Here is a 25,396-nt window from a genome sequence, read left to right on the forward strand (position 1 = left end):
AGTCCGTAGAGACATGGGTTGGAAACCGGAGGGTGGCCAGTTCAAGTATGTTAGGAAGTGTGACCAAAGTGGCTCGGATGTGGTAGGAGGCAGACGAGGGAAACTTAATCCAGATGCAAAAATAATTTATTTCCAGGAACAAAAGTAAATCCCAGTTTTACTTGCAATGTAACAGTAGCCTCCAGTGTCTCCAGCTACACTGACATCCCCACCCCCCAACAGTCCAAGACAAACTGCTTAAATAGACTCCTGTCAGCAGGAGTCAATCAAGGCAGCTCCATCTACCTAGGTAGCGCCAAGTACTTCCCCCTTAAATCAGGTAGAGAACACAGTCATTCACAACTTCCATTTCATACATAAATGCTAAATGAAGTGCCAAATACTGTTTCTATATAACGACACTTATTTAAATAACATTTCTCCCTTTAATCAAATAACCTAATTTTATGTCCCACCCCTTCTACTTGGTCTCACCCAGTGACATCACCAGTGACATCACTGGAGTTGTCACCCAGAGTATAAATGCAGGAAATGGTGGTATCCACCTTCCCTTTGTCCCTGGAACACATGGTGGTGCAGGTGAGTAGCAAAGAACACTCAGCAATTAAATAGCAATGCTAACTAGTACACAAGATGAAATTGATGGGACAAATGGTGTGTTCTCACCCACTTTGTCACACTCCCTCCCCCTTACGAACGTTACTCCTCGGAGTCACGGGACAGGAAGTCAGCAATGTTATTCTTGTTCCCCGGCCGATACTGGACCTGAAACCGATAAGGCTGAAGAGACAAATACCATCTGGTAATTCTGGCATTAGTGTCTTTCATTTTGTGAATCCACTGCAATGCTCTATGATCAGTCTCGAGAACAAACTCTTTGCCAATGAGGTAATACTTTAAGGTGTCTAAAGCCCATTTAATGGCCAGAGCTTCTTTTTCCACTGTTGAGTACCTCCTTTCCCTTGGGAAGAGTTTTCGGCTGATATACTGCACAGGAAACTGGGTCCCATCCTTTTCTTGTAGTAAAACGGCTCCAAGACCCACTCCGGATGCATCTGTTTGTACTGTAAAGGGCAGATTGAAATCTGGACATTGCACAACAGGATCTTGGCACAGACAGTTTTTCAACTCATTGAACGCATTCTCAGTTTCTTGTGTCCACTTAACCCTTACTGGGCTGGTTTTGCGAGTCATGTCCGATAGTACAGCAGATCTTGAAGAGAAGTCGGGGATGAGCCGGCGATACCAGCCAACTAACCCCAAGAATGACCGTAACCTCCTCTTTGTGTTAGGCAGTAGTGAAGTTGCAATTGCCTCCACTTTCCCTACCTGTGGACGAATGCCTCCGCCCCCAATCACATAACCCAGGTACTGAACTTCAGGCTTGGCAATGTGACACTTCTTAGCATTGATGACAAGACCAGCAGCCTGGATACGGCGAAAGACATCGGCGAGATGTTGCACATGCTCCTCCCAGGTCCTGCTAAAGATAACAATGTCATCGATGTATGCCGCTGCATAGTCATCCGCTCCTCTCAATACTGCATCCACCAATCTCTGAAACGTTGCTGGGGCTCCGTGTAAACCAAAGGGCATCACTCTGAATCTGAACAGGCCACTGGGAACTCTGAATGTTGTCAAGTCCTTTGAAGCTTCTGCTAAAGGTACTTGCCAGTACCCTTTGCAGAGGTCAAGGGTCGTCAGGAAGTTGGCATTTCCCAAGCGTTCAATGAGATCATCCACCCTGGGCATAGGATAGGGGTCAAAGGCCGACACAGCATTCAGTTTTGAAAAGTTTACACAAAATCTCAATGTAGTGTCATCTTTCTTTGGAACCAACACAACAGGACTACACCACTCACTGTGAGAAGGCTCGATGATTCCTGTAGCCAGCATATCCTCCACCTCTTTCTTCAGTTCAGGAACCAGTTTGGCTGGAATTCGACAGGTAGTGTCCCTGATCGGTTGCTGTTCTTGTGAATACAGGCGGATCTGATGTTCAATGAGGTCTGTACGGCCTGGCTTCAGACTAAACAGCTCTTTCGCCATGTAGATTTGCAGCTCCTCATCTTTCCCTGCTGTAAGGTGACTTAGATCTGGAAACACTAGAATCTCAGATGAAGAAGGAAAATACTGCTCCTGTGGGTCTTCCTCATCAACCACTGTGCATGCCCACAAGGAGGTTGCCTGTTCGGGTTGATCTAGCCACTCTTTCAGAAGGTTCACATGAAACACTTGATGCTTTCTACGGCGATCTGGTAAAGAAAGTTCATACGTGACTGGGCCAATCTTTTTATTAATTTTATATGGCCCCTGCCATTTTGCAAGAAGCCCACTTTCGGATGTTGGTAGCAAAAGGAGAACCTTTTGGCCTTCCTGGAAAACCTTCCTCCTGGAAGCTTTGTCATAACTTTGCTTCTGACGCTGCTGTGCTTGAGCCAGATTGTCATTGGCGAGTTCTTGAAACTGGGCTAGTCGCTCTCTCATTTTCAGGACATATGAGAGCTCGCTGCACTGTGGTTGTGGTTGTGGACCCTCCCAGGCCTCCCTCAAAACATCCATTGGACCTCTCACCGAATGCCCATACAAAAGTTGAAAAGGTGAAAATCCAGTGGATGCTTGAGGAACTTCTCTATAGGCAAACATCAAGAACGGCAGCCACTGGTCCCAGTCTGATCCTGATTGATTCACAAACTTCTTTAGCATGGACTTGAGGGTCTTGTTAAAACGTTCAACAAGACCATCTGTTTGTGGGTGGTATGGACTAGTCTTTACACCACGAATTCCCAACAAGCGGTACACTTCTTTTAGAAAGCATGACGTGAAGTTTGTCCCTTGGTCAGTGATGATTTCCCTAGGAATGCCAACTCTGGAAAACAGCTGAATGAGGCAATTGACAATCTGGCGGGTTTTGATTTTTTTTAATGGGAAGGCCTCCGGATACCTTGTGGCATAGTCACAGACTACTAGTATGTACCTATAGCCTGCACTACTCCTTTCTAGTGGGCCCACAATATCCATGGCGATGCGGGAGAAGGGCGTACTAATGATGGGCATGTTAATGAGGGGAGCCCTATCAACTTTCCTGCCTGGAGCTGTCAGCTGACATTCTGGACAAGCCCGACAATATGTTACAGTGTCCACATATTGCTGGGGCCAATAGAAGCGTGGAAACATCCTAGAAAATGTTTTTGCTTGGCCTAAGTGACCAGCCCAGGGAATCGAATGACTCAGATTGAGGATGGTGGGCCTCAAACTTTCGGGGACAACTAGCTGATCACCAATACGACTACGACGATACAACCTGTCTTCTTTGACCACAAATTCTTCCTTTCCTCTCCCTGTAACTTGGACTGTGTCAGGCACACTTTTAGAAAATAAAGACACCAGCGTGGGGTCCTCTCTCTGTAACTTAGCAATGTCGCAAGGAATAACAAAAAGATCAGGATCTAAAGGCCTGGATATCTTCTCTGCTACTTTTGTTCCTCTTACTCTGTCCTGTCTCCTCTGTCTCTTACTTTTCCTTTCCTGGCCCCGGCTGGTTGATTCATCACAAGGCAGGTCTTCATTTACAAAAGGTAGCGCCTCCCACCCCTCTTCTGCGCTATCCTGTTTCTGCTGGCTCTTAGACCTTGTGACAGCGAGCAGGTTTTTACTGAAAATGCTATCTTTAGCTTCACAAAACTGTTTGGCAATCAACTCAGCAAGGATAGGGAGATCACAACCTAGCACAACCTGATAGGGAAGTTGTTCTAATACCCCTACTGACATGAGATAGTGCTGGCCTTCGACCTGGATAGCTATCTCAGCTATGGGGTACCCTACCTTGTCCCCATGAATACAGAAAACATCAACTGTCCCTCCACAGAAAATAACATCCCTAGGGAGACTATCCTGCCTGACTAGGGTGCGATTACTTCCTGAATCAAGAAGTGCTACACAGGGTCTATCATTTATCACTACCCCTATTGTGAGCTCCTCTTGGTTACCTTCCAATACTTCATCCCTAATAAACTCACAGACTGAAGACTGGGGAAAAAAACACATGTAATTTTTGCTAACCTGTGTTTTAGGGCATTCTGCTATAAAATGACCTGTCTGACCACACCCATGACATGACATATTTGCTTTATTTCTAGGCTCAAATCTAGCTGAATTTGAGTTAATGGGGTAATATCTTGTACTCCTGACTTTAAACTCATTTCCATTGCTAGGCTTACCCAATGAAGTGGGTAGACAGGACTTAGCTGGAAGATAGTCTTTTGCTGGTCGGCGGGCTGCCAGGAAAGCTTCAGCCATTTCGGCTGCCTCCTTAGAGGATTTTGGGGTCCGCTCTTTAATCCAGGTGCAAAGCTCTGGATTCAAGACTCTGAGAAACTGCTCCAATATGATGTTGTCTCCAATTTGTTCCTTCGTCTTCTCCTTGGGCACCATCCACTTCTCATACAAGTCCTTGAGACGGACCTGTAACTCTTTCGGCGTCTCCTCTTCTCCTGGAACACTGGAACGAAATCTTACTCGGTAGGTCTCGGCACATATTTCAAACTTCTGTAAAACAGCACCCTTTACTTTTGCATAGTCCATGGTGTCATCAATATCCATTGCTACATATGCAGAACGGGCTTTCCCAGTTAGCAGGGGAGCCAGACGCAGAGCCCACTCTTCCCGAGCCCACTGGCAAGCATGAGCCAGTCTTTCAAAGGTGATTAAATAGTGTTCAATATCCTCACCTTCAATGTAGGGCTGCATTTTTGGGCTTTTCCAGCCTGAAAACCTCAGAAAACTAGAGGGCTGCTCTCTGGCAGCTAGCGGCGCCGCTTCAGCTTCATGTCTGTCTTGGATAGCTGGTGAGGACAGGGGCTCAGCTGTTGGTTCAGTTGTGGGGGTGGGCGTGGCTACTGCACCTTCCATGGGCCGTCGGCGATCCTGGCGGTCTTGATGCACCTCCTGCTGGAGCAGGACGAACTGATGCTGCATCCGTTTCCATCTTTCCTCCTGTTGTGAGCGGTCCTGGTCTGCCCTGGCATCTCGATCGAATTGCTGTTGCATCAGACCTTGCAGAAGACTTGAGAGTTCAGCCATAGTTCCCTGCCCCTCGGGTGGAACACTTGTTGCCCCCTGCTGGCCACCGACCTCTGTGGGCACTTCCAGCGGGCGCTCAGTCATTGCGAGTTTCTTTGGTCGAGTCGACATTTTCCCTGCCTCCTACTGGCCTGGATCCCACCACTGCCACCAAATGTTAGGAAGTGTGACCAAAGTGGCTCGGATGTGGTAGGAGGCAGACGAGGGAAACTTAATCCAGATGCAAAAATAATTTATTTCCAGGAACAAAAGTAAATCCCAGTTTTACTTGCAATGTAACAGTAGCCTCCAGTGTCTCCAGCTACACTGACATCCCCACCCCCCAACAGTCCAAGACAAACTGCTTAAATAGACTCCTGTCAGCAGGAGTCAATCAAGGCAGCTCCATCTACCTAGGTAGCGCCAAGTACTTCCCCCTTAAATCAGGTAGAGAACACAGTCATTCACAACTTCCATTTCATACATAAATGCTAAATGAAGTGCCAAATACTGTTTCTATATAACGACACTTATTTAAATAACATTTCTCCCTTTAATCAAATAACCTAATTTTATGTCCCACCCCTTCTACTTGGTCTCACCCAGTGACATCACCAGTGACATCACTGGAGTTGTCACCCAGAGTATAAATGCAGGAAATGGTGGTATCCACCTTCCCTTTGTCCCTGGAACACATGGTGGTGCAGGTGAGTAGCAAAGAACACTCAGCAATTAAATAGCAATGCTAACTAGTACACAAGATGAAATTGATGGGACAAATGGTGTGTTCTCACCCACTTTGTCACAAAGTACCAACGCGGACCAAAATACGGAAGTTGTTCTGGTAGCTGGTGAGGTGCCAGGGCACTTCTCGAGCACTGTCGAGGTGCCCTTGAGCAAGGCACCTAACCCCAACACTGCTCTGGTGTGCTCCCTTCATTGTAAAAGCAGCCCCACTCTGACATCTCTCCATTAATGCATGTCCACAGGTCCTGTTTGTGCATATGTGTGATTCGGGCCTATGTGTGTGAGAAGCATGTCCCTAAAAATAACAGAGTGCAATGTAATTTCCCTTCAGGGATTAATAAAGTAATTCAAATTCAAAATTAATTTGTAAATGACACCCTGAATAGTCAAGTAATTACATGGAATGTGTGTTTATTCAGAAGCAGTTATATTTATTAAGGTCTATCTACACACAGTACAGTAAAACTAATCATGACAATGACTTGGATTTATATAGCACTTTTTTTGAGGGGACTCAAAGCACATACAGAAACCATAATTCATTCACACCAGTCACTCACACAGTCATGCTGGTGGTGGTAAGCAACAATGTAGCCACAGCTGCCCTGGGGCATGGCTGCCATTTCGCAGCCTACGGCCCTTCTGTAGGAGGAGCAAGGATTGTGAGGAGGAGGAGTTTCCAACTCGCCCATTTGGAGATCGCTTTTTACAAAATGTGGAATAGCAAGGGAGGGAGGAAACAGAACTTTTTCCAATTTGGCCCTCTGAATTAGGCTAAAGGAATGTATATCACTGTAGCAAAACCATTATCAAGTGATTTTTTTCATATCACTGCAATTTTAATGATTATTGCATCTCTATGTTGTACTTTTCAATACATAAGAAGACAATGTTTGCAACACATTTTGTAAATCTAATGATAATATTCACAGCCCTAAATGAAACACATTGTTATATGCCCTGACTGTCCATAATCTGAATGCTGTAATATATGCAATTTTGCTAAAAGATCATAGAAGAAGTAGTGGTAGCTCAGTAGTGTAGTTGTTAGTGCATCCGCATTACAGTAAAAAGGTCCTGGGTTCAAGCCCTGTACTGTACACTCTGGGGTGTTCTCCCCGTGCTTGTGTAAAGGCTCAAACATACTCGGGCGTACATCCACGTAGCAGAGTCCACCAGGCCAATTAAGTGTTATTAAGTGCAAAGATCAGATTTTACGACCGTTCGGACTTGTCCACGTACCTGGTGGCTCACACAGCACGGCATGTAACGACTCGCATTAAATGTAACACCGAGCTGCATTTCACCTGCAACACCGTTAAAACACATCCCAGGAGTACAGGAACTTCAGATGATTGTAGGAAATATAGGATTTTACTGGAAACTACTTCATGGCAGTGCGCTCGAGTATGTAAGCTCTGAGGAGTGCCCACAGTCTGCCAGGAGTCCGTTCTGCAAACGTTCGCCTGAGTATATTTGAGCCTTAATTTTTCTCCAAGTACGCCAGTCTAACATGTATGTTAGGTTAATTGGAGTCTCCAGATTGCCCGTCGGAGTGAATAGGAGTGGAAGTGGTTGTGATCTGTCTGTCCATTTCTGTTTGCTCTGTGATGAACGGGCTGCGATCTGCATTCAATATCTAACCAATCAAATATATACCAGTAAATCTGCTTCTGTAAAATTTCAGGGCTCACCAGATGGGAACTTCACCATACAACACTGATGTGTGCATGACATGAACCCAAGTTAAAGCCTGAACTGGAGCAGCTTGACATGAGAAAACAGTAAGGAGGTTAAAAACCTGCTGACACACATGTTGTCTATCTAGCTGCTGCTGACTACAAAAGGTCTGAGGAAAACAAGGAAACCAAGCCGGTACTTCACACCACCGAAAAGCAAACACCAGAGCATTGTAAAATAGCTGAGACTAGAGGCAGAGTAAACACTAGAAAGTCCCTGAGAAGAAGATGAACGTGCTGACTGGGACTGACCTCTTTGTTCAGTTATTCCTGCCCACTGGAAGGATGCTGTGTTGTAAATAACACTGTAGCATGCATTTAAACTCATTGTGTTAGCTCTGAATGCTTTGTGTTACGAAGACAGAAATAAAACAAGACAAAGAAGGCAGGCTGTCCAGTGTACAAGTTGTATTTTACCATGACACTGTATAATGACAGCTTGTCAGATGATGGTTGATTAAAGCTTTGAAATATTTCTTGTTGTTTTGCTTTCACTGGACTCTTTTACACTCTCTTTAGTTATTTAGCCTGTGGATAGTTGAGAGCCACAGCTCAGCTAAACCATAGCTGAGGCCAGGTACACTTGTGCTGCTCTTTTATTGGGAAAGTCCCAGATTTCATTTGGATTTGGGTGGAGATTAAAACACCTGATATGTTGAACACTATCATATAGCTTGGTGTGCATTTACAATGTAGTTTCTGAATCACTCAAAACTGATAAGAAAAACCATGTCAGGAGAAAGTGAAGGAGAAACACATCAGTGAATCCCTGACTTGCGTTGCGTCCAAAGCAAGATTCATGGAGCTCTGCGCAAAGCATCCTCTGCACCGCACCGTCACCAGACTCCACACGGGCAGCCTCATGTTCAGCTGTTTTTCACACACACACACTTTACTCTGCATTGTCTTTCAGTGGCTGTTAATTTTGACTATTGTTTGAAAGTATTTTTTTTCTCATACTAGAAAGGTTAACTGGAGAATTTTTTTCCATCTCCGCTGTGTTTTGTGTCAACATTCAGTGCAGCAATGATTTCTCTGCGTGTTTCTACCTGAATGTGGGTCATACTATTTTTGGCGCAGAAAACAGTCACCGCAAACAGTTCCAGTTCGATGCATTGCATTGCATCCACTGCATTCATTTATTTGCATCTCTCCCTCCCATTTTTTTTGCTCCCCTTGTGAGATCCACCTACTTTACATATTAATTAGAGGGAAATGTGCTAAATGGATTGTGGCCGCATTGTGACGCACAAAAGATGTGCTGATTCCCTGTGGTTTGTAGCCCTTATCAGTGTATGGAGTGACACATGTTTTAATACCCCTAAACCTTTAGTGAATCCGCCCCATAGGATTCAAGGATTCAAGGATTCAAGGTTCTTTATTGTCAAATATGCCCCATGTTAAACATACAGCACAGATGAAATAGCAATCCCCCCCAACCCCCAGTGCAAACCTGCAGTGCATAAAAAGAGCACTTAACACACAACAAACACACAAAAAAAAAACAACTAGCAATACTATACAACAAATAACTTAACTAAAGACATAACAAATAACAAATAACGAACAACAATGAGGTAGAATGTGGATAAATTACTATGAGGTAGAATATAAATAAATTACAGTATTAATAATATAAACAGAGTGCAGATGAAGTTAAAAAGTGAGGTAGTGCAGAGTTTAGGGTGCGTGAATTAGTGGAGCACGCAGGGGGTGGAGGTGGAGGGGGGTGATGCCAGGTCCTGTAGGGGCAGACTGTGGCAGGATGAAGGGGGGGGGTGGAGGGCAGAGGGCGCAGAGGGGTGAAGGAGGGTAGACAACTGAGGGCAGAGGGTGGAAGGAGGCGGAGGGGGGATGGAGGCAGGGGCAGGAAAGGGGATGAGTGGACGAATGGGAGGGAGAGCTGGGAGGGAGTTGAGTCTCCTGACAGCCTGGTGGAATAAACTGTTCTTGAGCCTGCTCGTTCGAGCACGGAGACTCTGCAGTCTCCTCCCAGATGGCAGCAGGCTGAAGAGGCTGTAGGACGGGTGGGTGGGGTCACCTGCAATCCTGGTGGCTTTGCGGGTGAGACGTGAATTGTAAATGTCCAGAAGGGGGGGAAGAGAGACACCAATGATCTTCTCAGCTGTTCTCACGATGCGCTGCAGAGACTTACGGCAGGACACAGTGCAAGCGCCGTACCACACGGTGATGCAGCTGGACATGATGCTCTCAATGGTGCCACTGTAGAATGTGTGCATGATGGAGGATGGGGCTCTTGCTCTCCTCAGTTTGCGGAGGAAGTAGAGGCGCTGATTAGCTTTTTTTGGCCAGTGATGCAGAGTTGAGGCACCAGGACAGGTCTTCGGAGATGTGCACACCCAGGAACTTGGTGCTGCTCACCCTCTCCACTGCAGCACCATCGATGGTCAGAGGAGCATGCTGGGTGTGCGTTCTCCTGAAGTCCACAACAATCTCCTTCGTCTTCACAAAGCACCAAATATCCTTTATATTAATATTCGCATTTATCTGGATCAATGATCCTGATCATGATACAATTATCAAGATACTTTAAAGCTGATATCCAGAGTTTCTGAGAAATCTATGTTTATGTATGATTCTTTTGAAATGCGAAAAAATACCTAACTAGTCTTTTACTATGGTCTACTGCCGGTGGTCATTCATATACATTAATGTATATAAGTCCCTCCTTCGTCCTACAGACACTTATACAAATGGAAACTATCCATATTGCAACAACACATCATCATTAGGGTAAAACTAACCTGTCTCTCTCTAACCCAGCTCAGTGGTTACCAGAAAAAAAAAATAAATAAAAATAAAATAATAATAATAATAGTAATTCAGTTTTGTCTATTTTTGTTTTCAAAGTGAAAGAACACATGTTTTAATAATTTATTGGATTAGGTTAGGGTTGCATGCACATATATACTCATAATCAAACTCAGTACGAGGTAAACTCAGTCTGTGACACAGGCCCTAGAAGCCCAATCATCAGACCGGCCCACCGGGAATTGTCCCGGTCTTCCCGATTAGCCTGCGTACTGCCCTGATGACTTACGCAGCACAGCTACACCAAGAACATAAGTATCTTTCCCGCTGCAAAGTTCCCTTAGATTCCACAGGTCGGTTAGAACAGTTTATTGCAGAACAATTCATTTTGACAGCTCAAAAAATATTTGCAGCGCCCCGATAAGGTGAAACATTACATTGCACTAGAAATATGGACTCAGCTACAATTTAAGGCACACAGACTACTAATATTGCAAAAGAGGCTCCCAGAAAAAATCTTTCCAAACTGACATGCACTGTTACACTGTCACAGGGTTCAATATGTTCACATTTACCAGTTCTAGATGAGACAAAATGTGTTATATTTAATTATATATTATCCGTGCCATCCTCTCCTTTTACTGTAGGGCGGTGGGTGCTGCGTCATGGAGCTGATGAGCTGTGATTACCTGAGTTGCGCCTCGGCTGCTGCTGCTCGATAATGACAGACTTCAGACTTCTGTGCACCTTGGTCATAGTGATGTCCAACTATTTTCATACTATGTCCAAAGTAAAGCCACAACTACAGCGTAAATAATAAGCGAAGCTGTCATATACGGAGGTTGGTGAAATGTGCATGAGAGGATGAACGAGAAACTGTTCCCATGCACACATATTCAAATGGGGCTCAGCTTCAGTTCAGACTCGCTCACATCAGATCCATAAAGGTTTTAAACAATTTATATTTAAAACTGTGTATTATGTAGGAAGCCACTGGTTCTGTTTCACTGCAAACATCTCTGTCTCCTCTGGATTAAAGCAGGACGCTTTTCAGGGTTATTTCCTTAAACCACCAGCGCATCGCACAAAAATAACAAAATTGTCTTGCTGTCTATTAATTTTCCCATATAATGGGTCATCTTAGTTATCATCAGAACAGTTGCCCCCCCCTGAGAAATTTGGCAGGAGCCGCTTTTTTGCACGTTGCCGGTCTGCTTTTCAGACAATGACTATATTAGAGGTATAACGATTTGTTTGAATGATGAATGATATTGGTTTGTTTAGAATGATTTGATCCAAATGATTTGGTGACTTGAAATCGATTCAGTACTTTTTTAGCCAAAATATTAATTCAACCAGTGTGACTGTGAATTAAATACCTGGATACTGGACGCTTTCCTAGATTTCTGTTGTTTCTTGTAAGGGAATCGTCTATACATTTATTATGGACAAGTAACAAAACAAATAAGAAAACAACATTTAGTGGCAAATGTATTCACATGTTATTTAAATAGAGTCCACCCAACACTTCAGTTTAAATTAACAGGATGTTGACATTTTCTGCTGATTTTCAATACTCAATATGTTTTTAATAAAAATACTAATTAGGTTTACCTGACTCTTCTGCTAGTTTTTCCAATATGAAAATAGTACAATATTATATAAAAAATGAACTGCAGTCCAAACCTGTTCAGATTAAATAAGCAGTGGTTGAACCTGCTTACTTACTTTTCTCACTTTTTGTTTTAACACAATAGTGAGCCTGAGGCTTTGTGCACAGCTAACGCTAACAAGCTTATGCTACCACAACTGCTGCTGCTGTCGTGAATGCTGCCTAGAGGGCCCGACAGTAGATGTTGACGTTCTTTTGGAAAATCTCGACCTGCACAAAAGCCAAAGTGTTTCCACACACTGGACCCTGAAGGTGGATTGATCAATTTATTTTTTGCTGGCTTCTCCACCATGCTGTTTTGTTGTGTCATCTGGAAGGCCACCTTGCCGAGCACAGATCAGTGTTATCGTATGAATATAAATTTATGCATCGATCTAATTAATTAAGCAAAAAATAGGATAATGCACAACGTAATTTGATAGCATCACAATTACTGTCAATACATGAACTAATAGGGTGCTGCACGGTGCAGTAGTGGTTAGCATGTCCGCCTCACAGCAAGTAGGTGCTGGTGTAGAGTTTGCATGTTGTGTTGCGTGGCTTTCCTCCGGGTAGTCCGACTTCTTCCCACACTCCAAAAACATGACAGGTTGATTGGAGTCTCTAAATTGCCTGTAAGAGTGAATGTGAGTAGTTGTGTGTTTGTGTTGCCCTGTGATAGACTGCCCCCATTTCCAGGGTGTACCCCTGCCTAATGCCCATTAGGAGACAAGCAACAGCAGACCCCCTGACCCTGGAAAAAGGAGCAAGCGGGTCAGAAAATGGATGGATGGACATGAAGTACTGATGCCTCGATATGTTGTAGCTAATTGTAATAGGACTTCCGGGAATGAATTTTTCCTATTTACATTTCCACAAAATCCCAAACTTAAATGAAAATTGATGCTACAAATCAAGTGAACGCAAGCTGATTTTCTTGATCATTTTACTGAAGGTAGTGTATCCTAACCCTAAAAGTTCGTCTTTAATCCAGTCAAAGCTGATGAAACTGGCTTAAGCAGTGGAACACCATTTTGTCAGGTCATAGATTCTGTTGTGTGCTTTGCGCATGTTGTTTGTGAGCTGAAATTAGATCTTTTAGATCAAAATTTTAAATCAAATTAGAGCTTTAAGATATTATTTCAAATTAGAAATCTAAAATTTCCAATTAGAAATTACCTAAATGAAAAAAAAATAATCACCTAAATGAATGAGGAGTTTAGCTCTTTGCCCTAAACCTGTTTTTCTTCTTGCGTCACTGTCCTCCCTCTTACAAGATTACCAGCCAAGGGAATTATAAACAATTGGAAAAATGTAAACACAAAACTACTGTTTCATGAGTAAAGCAAGACAACATGGGGGGATGGAAGTTTTGACACTTTTGAATACATACAGTGGGTTAAAGTGGGCAGTGGTGGTATAACGCTTAAGGAAGCAGGCTTGTAATTGGAGTCACCGGTTTGAATCCAACCTTTTAGAGAAATTTAAAAATTGTAAATCCACCTGTGAAGCGGTATTTTTCAGAGGTTTTGGGTCGCTTAGACCCCAACCCGGAATACGATTCATCTTGACAAACGTAATATAGTTCAGTTCCAAATTTGTTACCATTATTGACTCTGTTGCCCCAGTGAAGATAAAAGCTTCATCAGGGGGAAAAAACAGTCACCCTGCAGAGATGCCACACTGGTAAAAAATCAAAAAGAGTATGCAGAGAGGCACAACGCCACTGGCGGGAAAAAAACAATTCCACGTATACTAGGTGTAGTGACAACACACCACATCGAAACTTTACCACTTCTTGCAGGACATGAAGTTTTCTGACTCGTCTGTTCCAAGTATAATCCAAGTGAAAATTAAGAAAAAAGAGGCAAGCATAAAATGAATCAATCTGTCTCTTTAATCCCAAAGAAATAGAAAATAAAATAAAAGTTCCAAAATCAAAGTGTCCATACATTTAGAGTTCAGTCTCAATGTCCTTACGTAACAACAACAATGACAACCGACTGAGACAATATTACGATGGCAATGACGCCATTGACGGTGGCGACAATGTTGACAACTTTGAAGGCTTATTAACAAGGCTGACGGCTTTAACAGCTTGCGAGTCATAAATACTTCATAAGTGCTTCACTAAACTGCCCGTCCTGTAACCATATGGGCATCACCAGTTGAGTGTTTAACTCACTTTTCAACACTAGCCTACACTTTACGGTAGAAATCAGGTTTACAGTAGTAAGTCAAACTAATAGAGCACAGAAATTCTCATCATTTAGAAACAACAGCATAAATCAATATTTAAACAATATTACCGTTAAAAATATTCCAAAACACACATCTTTAAGATATTGATATTTAAAGACAAAATACTATGGCATAATAATGCTAACACTACGACATCTGTAACATAACAATACTACAGACACTAGTCCACAAACCCTCCACACTTGGACTGAGCTTGGAATTCACAGTCTCTCAAAAAAGTCATTTATCTAAATACTGATGCATCTGTCTTTGTGTTACTGGACCTCAGAGTTGCATTTTTTTTTTTTTCTCTTGTCTGCACATGCTGTCAAAGGTCAACACTACAAGAAGTTCAATCATTATGAGACAGCAATGCATGTTTTGTTATTGCAATAAAAATAAATTGATTTATTTTATTGCTTAATTGTGACCATCACCAGCCCTCCCTAAGGAAGGGTAAGAAATCTTTTATTATAGGGAGGATATAAAAAGGGAGAGCAGTGCTACACCTAAGTGGAGAGGAAGGGGGAGGGGGAGGGGAAAAGGAGCAGGGAGGAGAGAGTCATGGTAGGAAATAGAAAGGGTGGGGAAGAATAGATTGTTTTAGGGTGAGGGTGAGATGTGAAGTTGTAGAATATATTGTACTTATTATGTTGTGTAATCAAGCCAGTAGGGGGAATGAGTGAGTGGTAGTACCTAAAGCAGGTATTTGGGATTAACGTGTCTAAAGTTAAGCCCAGTATGAGTTTTATCCCACATCCCAAGGCGTGCCAGTGCATCGTATACCAGTATATGTGCCAAAAACCGCTACCGCAAACCCAGGAACTGCCCCGGGACCGCAGATGCAGCCAGGCCAGCAGAAAGAGTGGGGGCCAGGGAGCCCCAGGCCACCCCCCCCACGGCCGAGCACCCCCCTGCGCGCCCACCCCCCACACCGGCGCGGCAGGCCACCCCAGACCCACACGTCGCGAGGCGCATCCCCAAGGCAACCAGGAGACGAGGCAAGCACCAAGCCACACCCGTAGAGAAGGGGCACCCCCACGCCCCACCAGGCCGGCACCACCCGGAGAGACCCCACAAAGAGAGCCCCCAGCAACACACCCCCACGCACCCCAGAGACCCACCGCCCCGCCACGCCCAACCGCACCCTCCCGATCCCCACACGGCGGCCCAGCCATCAACAGAGGGGCCCGGCCCCCACCCGACAGGCCCAAATGTGTGAAGTTACCCACCACCCTGTTATGGTGCCTCTCCATTCCCCAATGGAGAGGCACTTCCCTATCCTCTGAGTGAATGGATGTGTTTAGTAAATGTATGAAGTGCTATTAAAAAAGGGTGGCTAGAGGGGAGCGGTGCTCCCCATCCAGCCTATGTGTATATATGTGTATGTGGTGCAATAGCTCCGGAGGGTGGAAGTGGTGGTCCCACCCTCCGGGGGGTGGTGTGTTGAGGTGTAATCAAAATTGGAGGGATTAGTAGGGCAGCCAGAGGTGGGAGTGCCGCACCCGTGCCGGGTATGTGAGTGTGGTGCAACAAGTGGGTGAGCCAGACCAGCTGGGAATGAGTGATGTGAAGTGCCCATGTCAGAGGCCTGTCTGGTAGGAGCCCGGCCCGTCCGCATGGCGGGCCACCGAAGAGGGTAGATGACGCAGACGGGCACGCGGCACTGCGGGCCACAGGGACGCGCCGAGCAGCACAACCGGAGACTCCCCGTGGCACCCCCCTGAACCATGCCAGCCATACGGACCATATTATCTTGAGAATCACAAAGCAACACATCTCAACATTCAACACTGGTCATGTTTGAATATCAAATAACCTATTTGATTGCTCTTCCACAATACATAACTGAAATTCAGATCAATATCAAATTAATTTGACTGTCACCAGGGATTGCAACTAAAGTTTTCTTTGTGCTACTAACTTTTTACTTGCTAGCACCAGTAAGCGTACAGCCCTGCATATTTATGCAGATGACACACAACTTTATACTTCAATGTCATCACACAACAGTTCCTTGAGCCTAAATAATGTTTCATTGTCATGTCGACCCTGTAGCTACACATAGTTCTCTGCGTTGACACAGACCCCTAAGCCGTTGCACGACGTGCTCCTCCAAAAGATCCTAACTATGCGTCGAGGCAACGCAGACCGCTGGGGCTGTGATTGTTTCGCTTAAAACCAAAACTAATTGATTTTTCTGTTTGACGCCACCATTTTTAAAATTTTTGCAGAGCGGTACGAGTATTGTTTCTACGGTGAATCAAGTTGAAGAGAAAACCCAGGAAAACAAAAAGTGCCAGCAGTTTTTTAATTTTTTATACTTTGTGTTTGCGCTTTGCATTTATTTGCATTGAAGAATAAAGCACATGTTTTGAAACCGTTGTTTTGTTGTTTGTTTACAACACTATACACACATTGTTTGGTATAGAGAAGTATTAATCTCAAAAATAAATTGCATTTGAAGATGCTTAAGAGATAAAACATTGTTTACTGTGACCAAAAGTTAAACACTTTTTTGGTGCCCTTCTAAAACCACATAAACACAGCCCCAACTGCCTAGCGGCATGGTGCTAAGATCGATGTGTTGCTTCGACGCAGAACTTTGAATAAATAAAGAAGTGCATTTACCACATCAATAAATGAATGTACCAACACTTTCTTCATCTTAATGCTGACAAGACAATCTTTTCTTTTCAACCTAAACCAGATTCAGAAAAACTTGTTAATGCGTTCAGTCACAACAACAAAAATGCATGTAAAGTAAAGTACGTTTTCCATTCTAAACAAGACATCAATCAGACAGCTGGAGCTGGTCCAGAATGCTGCTCCTAGAGTCCTTGGTAATACAAAGAAGATTAACCACATTAGTGTGGCTATCAAATCACTACACTGGCTTTCTTTAAGTCAAATGATAGATAGAAAAATCCTCCTCCTAGTTTAAAAAGCCTCTAAATGGCCTTGGACTTCAGGGACCGATGTGAATCAAGACCAAACATACTGAAGCAGCATTCAGTTATTGTGCTCTACACTTGTTGAACAAACTTCATGAGCATCTGAAGTCTGCAGCTACAGTCAGCTTGTTTAAATCAGACCTGATAACACTGTTATCAAATGTAATAATTTCCTGATTAATCATTGTTTAATAATCAGTTCTAACTAATGTATTCAAATTGTGTTTAATGTTTTTTACTGATTCATTTTACAAATTGTCATTATCTTTCAAATGTACATATTCAGAAAGCTAACAAACTAAATTGTACAATCAACAACCATTCTTCTAAGAATTGAAAGAAGAAACATCTGAGAGACGCTGTTACTGGTAATATTTTCTTACTTTAGCAAGCTGCTCGCTAGTGCTAAAGTAAAGGATGCATTATTTCAAAAGTGCCTTTATTTATTTATAATTATTGAGACTAAATTCGCCTTTTCTTTGTTTCCACCACAACAGCAGATTGCTAAAGCTCAACACAATAAATTATTTAGAAAAATGTCATGTTCAAGCTTGAAGTGAGTTTTCTTTTAATAACGTGAGGCCGATTAGTGTAATGGTATGTTTGTTGCAGCTTCTGATTTTGTTATGTGCTACAACATATTAATGGTAAATGGACTTGATTTATATAGCGCTTTATCACCACACTGAAGTAGTCCCAAAGCGCTTTACATATCAGCTCATTCACCCAATCACTCTCACATTCACACACCAATGGGACAGGACTGCCATGCAAGGCGCTAGTCGACCACTGGGAGCAACTTAGGGTTCAGTGTCTTGCCCAAGGACACTTCGACACGTAGTCAGGTACTGGGATCGAACCCCCAACCTCTCAATCAGAAGACGAACCTCTACCACCTGAGCCAGGAATGAGATAAGCGTGGACATGCACATACTTGAAAAGTATCTCGATGAGTTTCATTTTTCCTATTGAAGCTTTTAGTAGCTTTAAGGAAAGATTTCCAACAGGAATGCATTGTATGCAATGTTGCACTTGGCATATAAATCATTAAAACCAGTGATTCCTGACTAGGGTTATGTTACCACATTGCAGAAGGAACCTGAACAGTTTATTAACTGATAACATTTCTCAGTTAAGTATAGGTATAATACATACCTGTGAAGTATCCCGTTTTAGCCGGGAAACTCCTGTATTTTACCCCTCTTCCCCGCCATCTTCCCGTATTAGTATTTTAATTATCCCATATTTTAATGAAATAAATAAAAGATGCTTTACTAAACTGAACGCCGTCACTAGCCTCGCGAGAACTGCCATTTGAAATGGCCTGGCTTGGTGGCAGTTCCCGCGATATTAGTGACGACAGCGACACCAAACCCGGAAACAACTCAGAACAGAGATGATGAATGAATGAAGACGTTCTGGTGAAAAAAAACAAAGAAATGGTGTAAATACTTTGTAAAATGTAACATATAATTTATCTTCCTAAAGACCATCAGGATGGGACACATACACGTTCTGTTAGATTAATAACTGAGATTTTTGTCTACCACAACGGAAGGAACGATGTAAGTCACCATGAAAAACCAGCACCACAAGCCCCACAAATATACACTGCTTTATAAAGTGTTAAATGATGTAACGTCTGTCATAAATGTGTCTAATAAGTCATTAGTGAATACCAGAGAACCACATGAGTGAGCATGAGAAATTATAATAAAATATATAATGAAAATAAAATGTTAATGTTTAACTTAAAGACAAACAATGTGAAATTAATAATAAATATGCAATGTGTTGACTTATATAAACTGTAAGTATATTAAATAAACACGTGCTTCATAAACACATTTATGTTTTTATTTAGGATGTTTTATAATTTAGGAATTAGAGCTGGGCAATATATCGAGATTCAAGATGTATCGAGTTTTCTATTTTGGTGATATAGAAAACTATATTATTTTATATACTGTATATATATATATTATAGCTTATTATGTATCAAAATACTAGTTTTAGGAGTTGCTTCTCAAAACAACATGTAAAGCTCAGTGAGATGGATTAATGAGTGCACATGTTGTGCAGCTGTTTGTTTATAAATGTTCATGTGTAGCATTTTGCATCAGCAAATTTAACTCAGAATTGTTTTTATGGTCAGACTTTATTTGATAAATTTATCTAAGATTTATATCGTATATATCATCATTTTGAGAAAAAATATTGAGACATGAGTTTTGGTCCATATCACCCAGCCCTAGTAGGAATGTTCACAGCATTTCAATGTTAACAAAGGTCGACCTACCAGATTATAATCACATAATTGTATTTAGTAAGTGGTTGACAAGTGGGTATTTTAGATTTATTGTACACTTGTCTTAAAATATAAGGGATACTGGAGCTTGGTTGGGCAGGTGGGACGGCTCGTAGTAGACGCCAGAAAATTTCCCTTATTTTCAAATTTAAAACTTGACAGGTATGGTAATATTGTTGTGATTGGAGACACATTTATAATGACAATGAGAGTGAGATTAAATAGATTTACCAAAGCCAAACTGTTCAAGTAATCCAAACTGTTAGGAATACATGAACAAATGGATTAATGTCACTAATAATGTTGCTGACATTGTTGAGGATAGACTAAAACACAAAATTGACATTCACCAAGTATTGGGTAGATATCACGCACATCTCTGGGGGGCATTTTTCCGTTTTGGAAATGCTCAAATGTGAAGATCACAGTCCTCACAAGCATTATACCTTTCACACCCATTTCATCCATATTTTTACCTTTGAAATGTTGTCAACCAACAGAAGTGTTTACTCGTTCCAAATTACACAGAATCAAGTTGTCACATCAATGGCAAACAATGGCTGCTACCTGTTGGTTTTGCCACAGTGGCTAATTCAAGGAATAAAATTGTTCAACTAAGTACTTAGAAATAGTACTATACTATGTACCATTTAAGCATTGTGAAATACAGATTACAGCATATTTTGTTTTCTGTCTGTGTGTTTAGGAAAAGTTGCAACTTTTCAGGAACATCTGCAGGTGAAGATCAGGCTGACAGTCATTCAAGCTTTTGAGCTCAAAAACAGTTAAATATTGGACTTTAACAGAATAATCGTAAGTGAGAAGACATGTATAGGTACATTTTAAGTTACAATTTGTTTTCTGTATTTACACAAAAAAGAAATAGAATATCCAATAGGGAGAATGCTGCAGCACTCTCATGATACACAGCTAATACAAACCTTTTGAAGGTGTCATCGGGGTCTTGTTGACAGCTGAGAGTTTCAAGTGAGGAGGACACCGAGGGGCTGCTGATGATCTCTTCATACCCAGGAGAAAGAAGCGGTGAGGTCCTCAGTTGCTCCACCAGACCAAGGATGAATCTCCATAACACTGTGCTACTCTGGTCTTCCCTCTGACAGAAGTGTGAGGCCAGGCAGCGCTGAGAGAACTCAGCTGCTCTTGCTGTCCTGGATGTTGGCCAAACCACCTCAGTGCACAGGGCGGTCTTTCCTGCACCGGGACCTCCAGTGACAAGAAGTCCAGCTGCCTGCCCAGGAGCCGAGCGGGTCTCCAGGCAGCGATACAGCTTTTCCAGGGCCCATTCCCGACAGTAGAAAGGGCGACCCTGGAGCAAGCTAGTGCCACTCATTTGTTCATTTAGGGAGGACAGCTCTCATTCTCCTCCAGCAGCTTCACCTCAGCTTTGATCCTGAACAGCTGGTTCGTGACAGCTCCAAGTACTTCCTGAAAGTCACGCATCAGGGGATTGATGTCTCCTTTTAAAGGCTGACAGAAACGGGCAGAGTCAGCTTTACGTGCTCCCTCTTCATCTTTTTCAATCGCCTTGATCTTTTTTGTTGCTGGATTTGAAAAACCATGGTTACCACGGCTCTCCACGCTCCTCCTGGGAACTGCTGAGCTAATCTGTCAGAGATGAAAATCTTCTTTTAAACAGTCAATGATATAATGTATCACACCACAGCACTCACTCTGGATTCTTCAATTACTGCTTCATTCTTTGGTGTCGCTGCTTAAAACTGCAGCTCCACCATGAAACCTCCGTTTATCTCACTCGCAGTCTCTTTCCCTTCGTTCTGTGCATACCTCGCGCCACCCCTTTCTCTCTCTCCCTCCCTCCCTCTCTTGCTCAGTCTGTCATGCTCTCCGGTTTTTCTTGTTTTTTCTTCTCTCCACCCTCTCCTGGTGTTTCGCAGCATGTCAAGACATGCAGACTGAGGAGAGTTGGACTGTGTGGAGTTACTCCACACAGCTGACAAAAAAAGAGGAGTTACGTGAGGTCAAGGTTCAGTCATGGGGCAATGCTGCATCTTAAACTGCTGTCTTATTTGTAATTTATTCCTTTTTCCATATTCTTCTTCAGAAAAGCTCTTCTTTAGGTTATGTTATGTCTTTATTTTTGAGTTTGTAGTAAAATTAACACATTGAATTTACAAAAAACTAACAATGAATAAATGTATACGTCATTTCAAAAATTGGAATAGGAATTCAATCTTGTTTTCCTAAAAAAAAAAAAACCTCTTGGTTAAATTACAAGTAACATTCTTGCTACTTCAAATTAAATTATTTTCTTGGGCTACAAAGAAATGAAATAATCAACAAAACAAAACAACAAACAAGACCAACGTGCAGTTCATGGATTTACCAAAATTATTCTCTATACAATACATTGTGTCAGACATTTCTCAATATTAAGTAGTTTTACTTTGTTTAAGGTATATTGCAAATGTTTCATAACTTTACTCCACAAATTGAAATGTGAAAACAAGTCGTCACATCTGGCAAACGATGGCGGCTACCTATTGAGTAATGTAAAGGATTATGTTGCAAATTACATTTTTGGGCATGTAATCTGTAATCTGTAAGGCAAGAGGCGATACAACAAAGTACAATGTAGCCATTAATTAGTGAAATACACATATCTTATCAATTAAACCTGTTAGATGCTGCTTCAATGAATAAGGCCCTTTCAAATGAAGTGTGCTTCATCTTATTCACCAATTTTAATGACATTCACAAGTGTTATGAAAACTCCATGTCCAATTATTTCCAGACAGCTGTGTGCCATTTTGTATTGTGTTGTTATTGCCACGTTGTTGTTTCAATATTGAGTATTTGATCTTAGGAGAGTTTTAACACTGTTTTTTTTGTGGTGGTGTTGATATGGTAATAAGCTATTAGGTCAGATTGGTATGTGATTTTATATGGCATTATTGAGCTGGGATTTTGTCATCAAATGTGGCCGATCCTTGCATATGAAACCAATCTTTTCCGCCAATCTTTTCTACTTCTACAAACATTTTAAAGTAAGTCATATTCTGCTGTGAGATTAATTTTTCATGTGTTTATACACGATGACTGCATTATTTGTTGTACTTTTAAACACAGACGTTGCTCCTTTGCTGAGTCATGTTAGATTACTCGCAGTACAGACAGATTGTGCTGTATTCACAGTGCCAACAAAAACCAGCCTCTGCTCAATGTCTCATAACAAAGCTTTGATAAGCAGAGCTCTGTAGAAGCAGTCATTTTCCATCAAAATCCTTCCTCCCTTCACATCCTCCCTCCCCTTCCTCTTCATCATGCTATAAAATATATTGCTTTACTCTTTCAGGGTTCCACGCGTCACCCCTCCTACCATAGGAGGGTCATTGTATTTATCCTTTGCTCTTTTCTTTATTAAATATGTTATTTTTTACATTCCCGTCTTAGTGTGGATGTCATCAATGCAGAGCAACTATTGTGGGTCTAAATCAGAGGACAGCTAAAATGTTGCCTTTAAAAAAAAGAGAGCAAAGGATCTTAATTTGTAATTCCTGTTACAAGGAAAAAAGTCCTGGCGGAGCTGCAAACAAAGCGCTACCTTATTCACCAAAAGACACCACCACACTGCTCAGTATGCAGCATTTGAGGCTAGAAATCAAGCTAATGCTAAGGCTAAAGCTAGCGTAGCAAAGAGCCAATGGGCTGCTGTTAGTGCAGCGAAAAGAGCAAAGCGACTATGAAGAAAACAATGGAGTTCATGGCTTTGGATATGAATAAAAAACTGCCACTAATGAACAATTGACTGTAATAAGTGTGAGAACAACTAACCTGTGCCATGTTCATTCTAAATTACCTGATGACTTTTGAAAAATGTTACACATGATGCACTTTATTATTTTTGTAGAATTTTTTTAGGAGCTTTATTGGTGGTTTAAGAGGATTTTTTTAGTTTGTCCTGTAGATTATTATTTTATCATCGACCCCAAACTCAAAATACTTAAATCAAAATACTGCTGAGTACTTATTTTTGGTAAAGAGCTGAAACAGGTCTACAGTGGAACCTGTTGGACAAGTTTAGTTTGTTTTTATAATTTGAAAAATGAAAGACTAAAGGAAGCACAGAGTAAATTTAAGACTAGCATTTGTGATCTATAGCGCGGTTTGCAAAAGTCTATCAACCCAGTCGCACGAGGGGATTGTGAAACTGCTACGTAAAAGAATGAGTCTGTCTTTCCATGGGGCAGCAGGGGTTTGATTCCTTGTGTGTGTTTTGAGATTTCATGTGACAGGCCAATTAAATGTGCAGCAAAAATGTAAAAAAGAGGGAAACAATACATTTTGTTTACATTTCATTGAAGATAAAGAACTGAAAAGTGTGGTGTGCAAAAAGTATTCAGCCCCCTTTACACGGAAACCCATAAAAAAGTGTCTTCAGAAGGCCTCTAATTGGTAAGTAGAGTCCAATTTTACATGGGCAATTTAACCACATTATAAATACAGCTGTTCTGTGCAAGTCTCAGACATTTGTTAGTGAACATACAGTATGTGAACTAACAGCATTATTAACATCAAGGACCAGAGTAGATAGGTCAAAGATCAAGCTGTGAAGAAGTTAAAAGTAGGTTCAAATAAAATAAAAAGAATATATATATAGTAAGCTTTGAACATCTGACAGAGGACCATGCAATTCATCAACCAAAAACGTAGAGTATGCCACAACTGCAACCCTACAGGGCCGACCCCATGGACTGATCTTGCATTCCACAAATCGGGCCTTTATGAAAGAGCGGCAAGGAAAAAGACATAGTTGAAACAAAGCTATAAAAAGTCTTGTTTGACACATCCATGTTGGACACAGAAAACATGTGGAAGAAGGTGCTCCATGGTCAGAGGAAACTAAAGTGAACTTGTAAATAATTTATTGAATTCTTATAACTAAAAGTGTGTGAAGATGTTCAGAGTCTGATCATGATTTCTCCACATATGATACAGTCACATAAGAAGGGTGACATTCCATTGTTCCTTTGTGTTGCTCTGGGGGTTGCTGTATTGACACCCTGATTTACATGACAATAAGCCATCAGCCAGCCAATTATCAGCATCATGCTGGGTTTGTGGGTGAAAAACCCAAGAAGTTATTTGTACTGTTTGAAGTTCCTACAGCCATGTTGGCAGCATGCTTGAAGAGCAGCATGCTTTCCTGAGCCCAGAATTCTCCCTGCTTCCCACTGCCTGCGTGTGGGTAGAAGTCAGTTTGTTGTAAGATTTTACTTGTGACTAACCTAGAAATAGAATTAACTAGACTTAGAAATACTCTTGTCATCTTTCCTTGAAGCTGTTCATCAAATAACTGGGAAGGTAGAGGTGAATAAAAACCATACAAAGTTATTGGACAAAATTTCAAAGCACTATGTGTAGCAGAAAACAAACACTGCATATCCCACTGAACACACCACAAACATCTGCCCTGAGCCCAACAATGTGCTCAGATGAACCTTTCAGCTTAAGTTCCTGGATCTTTTGTACAAAGACCTCTTTTCATTCTGAGACCTGCTCCTTTATCGACAAATACCTTTCCCAAATTACAGTATCCAAGTAATTTTAGGCTGTTACACAACTCAGTTTTCCTATCATATAATTAGGTGCGAGCAATTATCTTCTGTCTGCTTTTTTTGCATGAAAAAAACATATTTTGAATCATAAGCTGCTAGGGAAATTTACCTTTAACTGGTACCAATATATGAATGCAGGTTTATTGAAACCTTCATAGAATTTAGTCAAATAATATCAAAGAATTCTAATATTTTTAAACTTGAATTACATTACATTATATAAAGTACATTACTGAAGGAATTGGAACTTATATTCATTGTTGTAATGCTGTCTGGCAAATGCATTTATTATTTGATTGTGCATCTTTCTCTGAAAGAATAAAAGC

At 41.8% G+C, this 25,396-nt stretch overlaps 1 protein-coding gene across 3 annotated transcripts in view; it reads right to left on the minus strand.

Annotated features, from left to right (window-relative positions):
- ankrd50l (ankyrin repeat domain 50-like) overlaps nt 1–21,263 on the minus strand; it is a 40,767-nt gene extending 19,504 nt beyond the window's left edge. The window contains exons 1-2 of one of the 3 annotated variants that reach the window (XM_028435781.1): nt 21,165–21,263; nt 20,415–21,099 (exon numbers count right to left, since the gene is read on the minus strand). In XM_028435781.1, coding sequence (XP_028291582.1) covers nt 20,415–20,824 — 410 coding nt within the window. In that variant the 5' untranslated portion in view covers nt 20,825–21,099; nt 21,165–21,263. Of the gene's footprint in view, nt 1–20,414 lie in introns of all 3 variants that reach the window. The other 2 variants (XM_028435780.1, XM_028435782.1) reach the window with 2 other exon arrangements.
- Between the last annotated feature and the right edge of the window lie 4,133 nt (nt 21,264–25,396).

This window comes from Gouania willdenowi, chromosome 21 (genome assembly GCF_900634775.1).
Source record: "Gouania willdenowi chromosome 21, fGouWil2.1, whole genome shotgun sequence".
NCBI classification, from domain to species: domain Eukaryota; kingdom Metazoa; phylum Chordata; class Actinopteri; order Blenniiformes; family Gobiesocidae; genus Gouania; species Gouania willdenowi.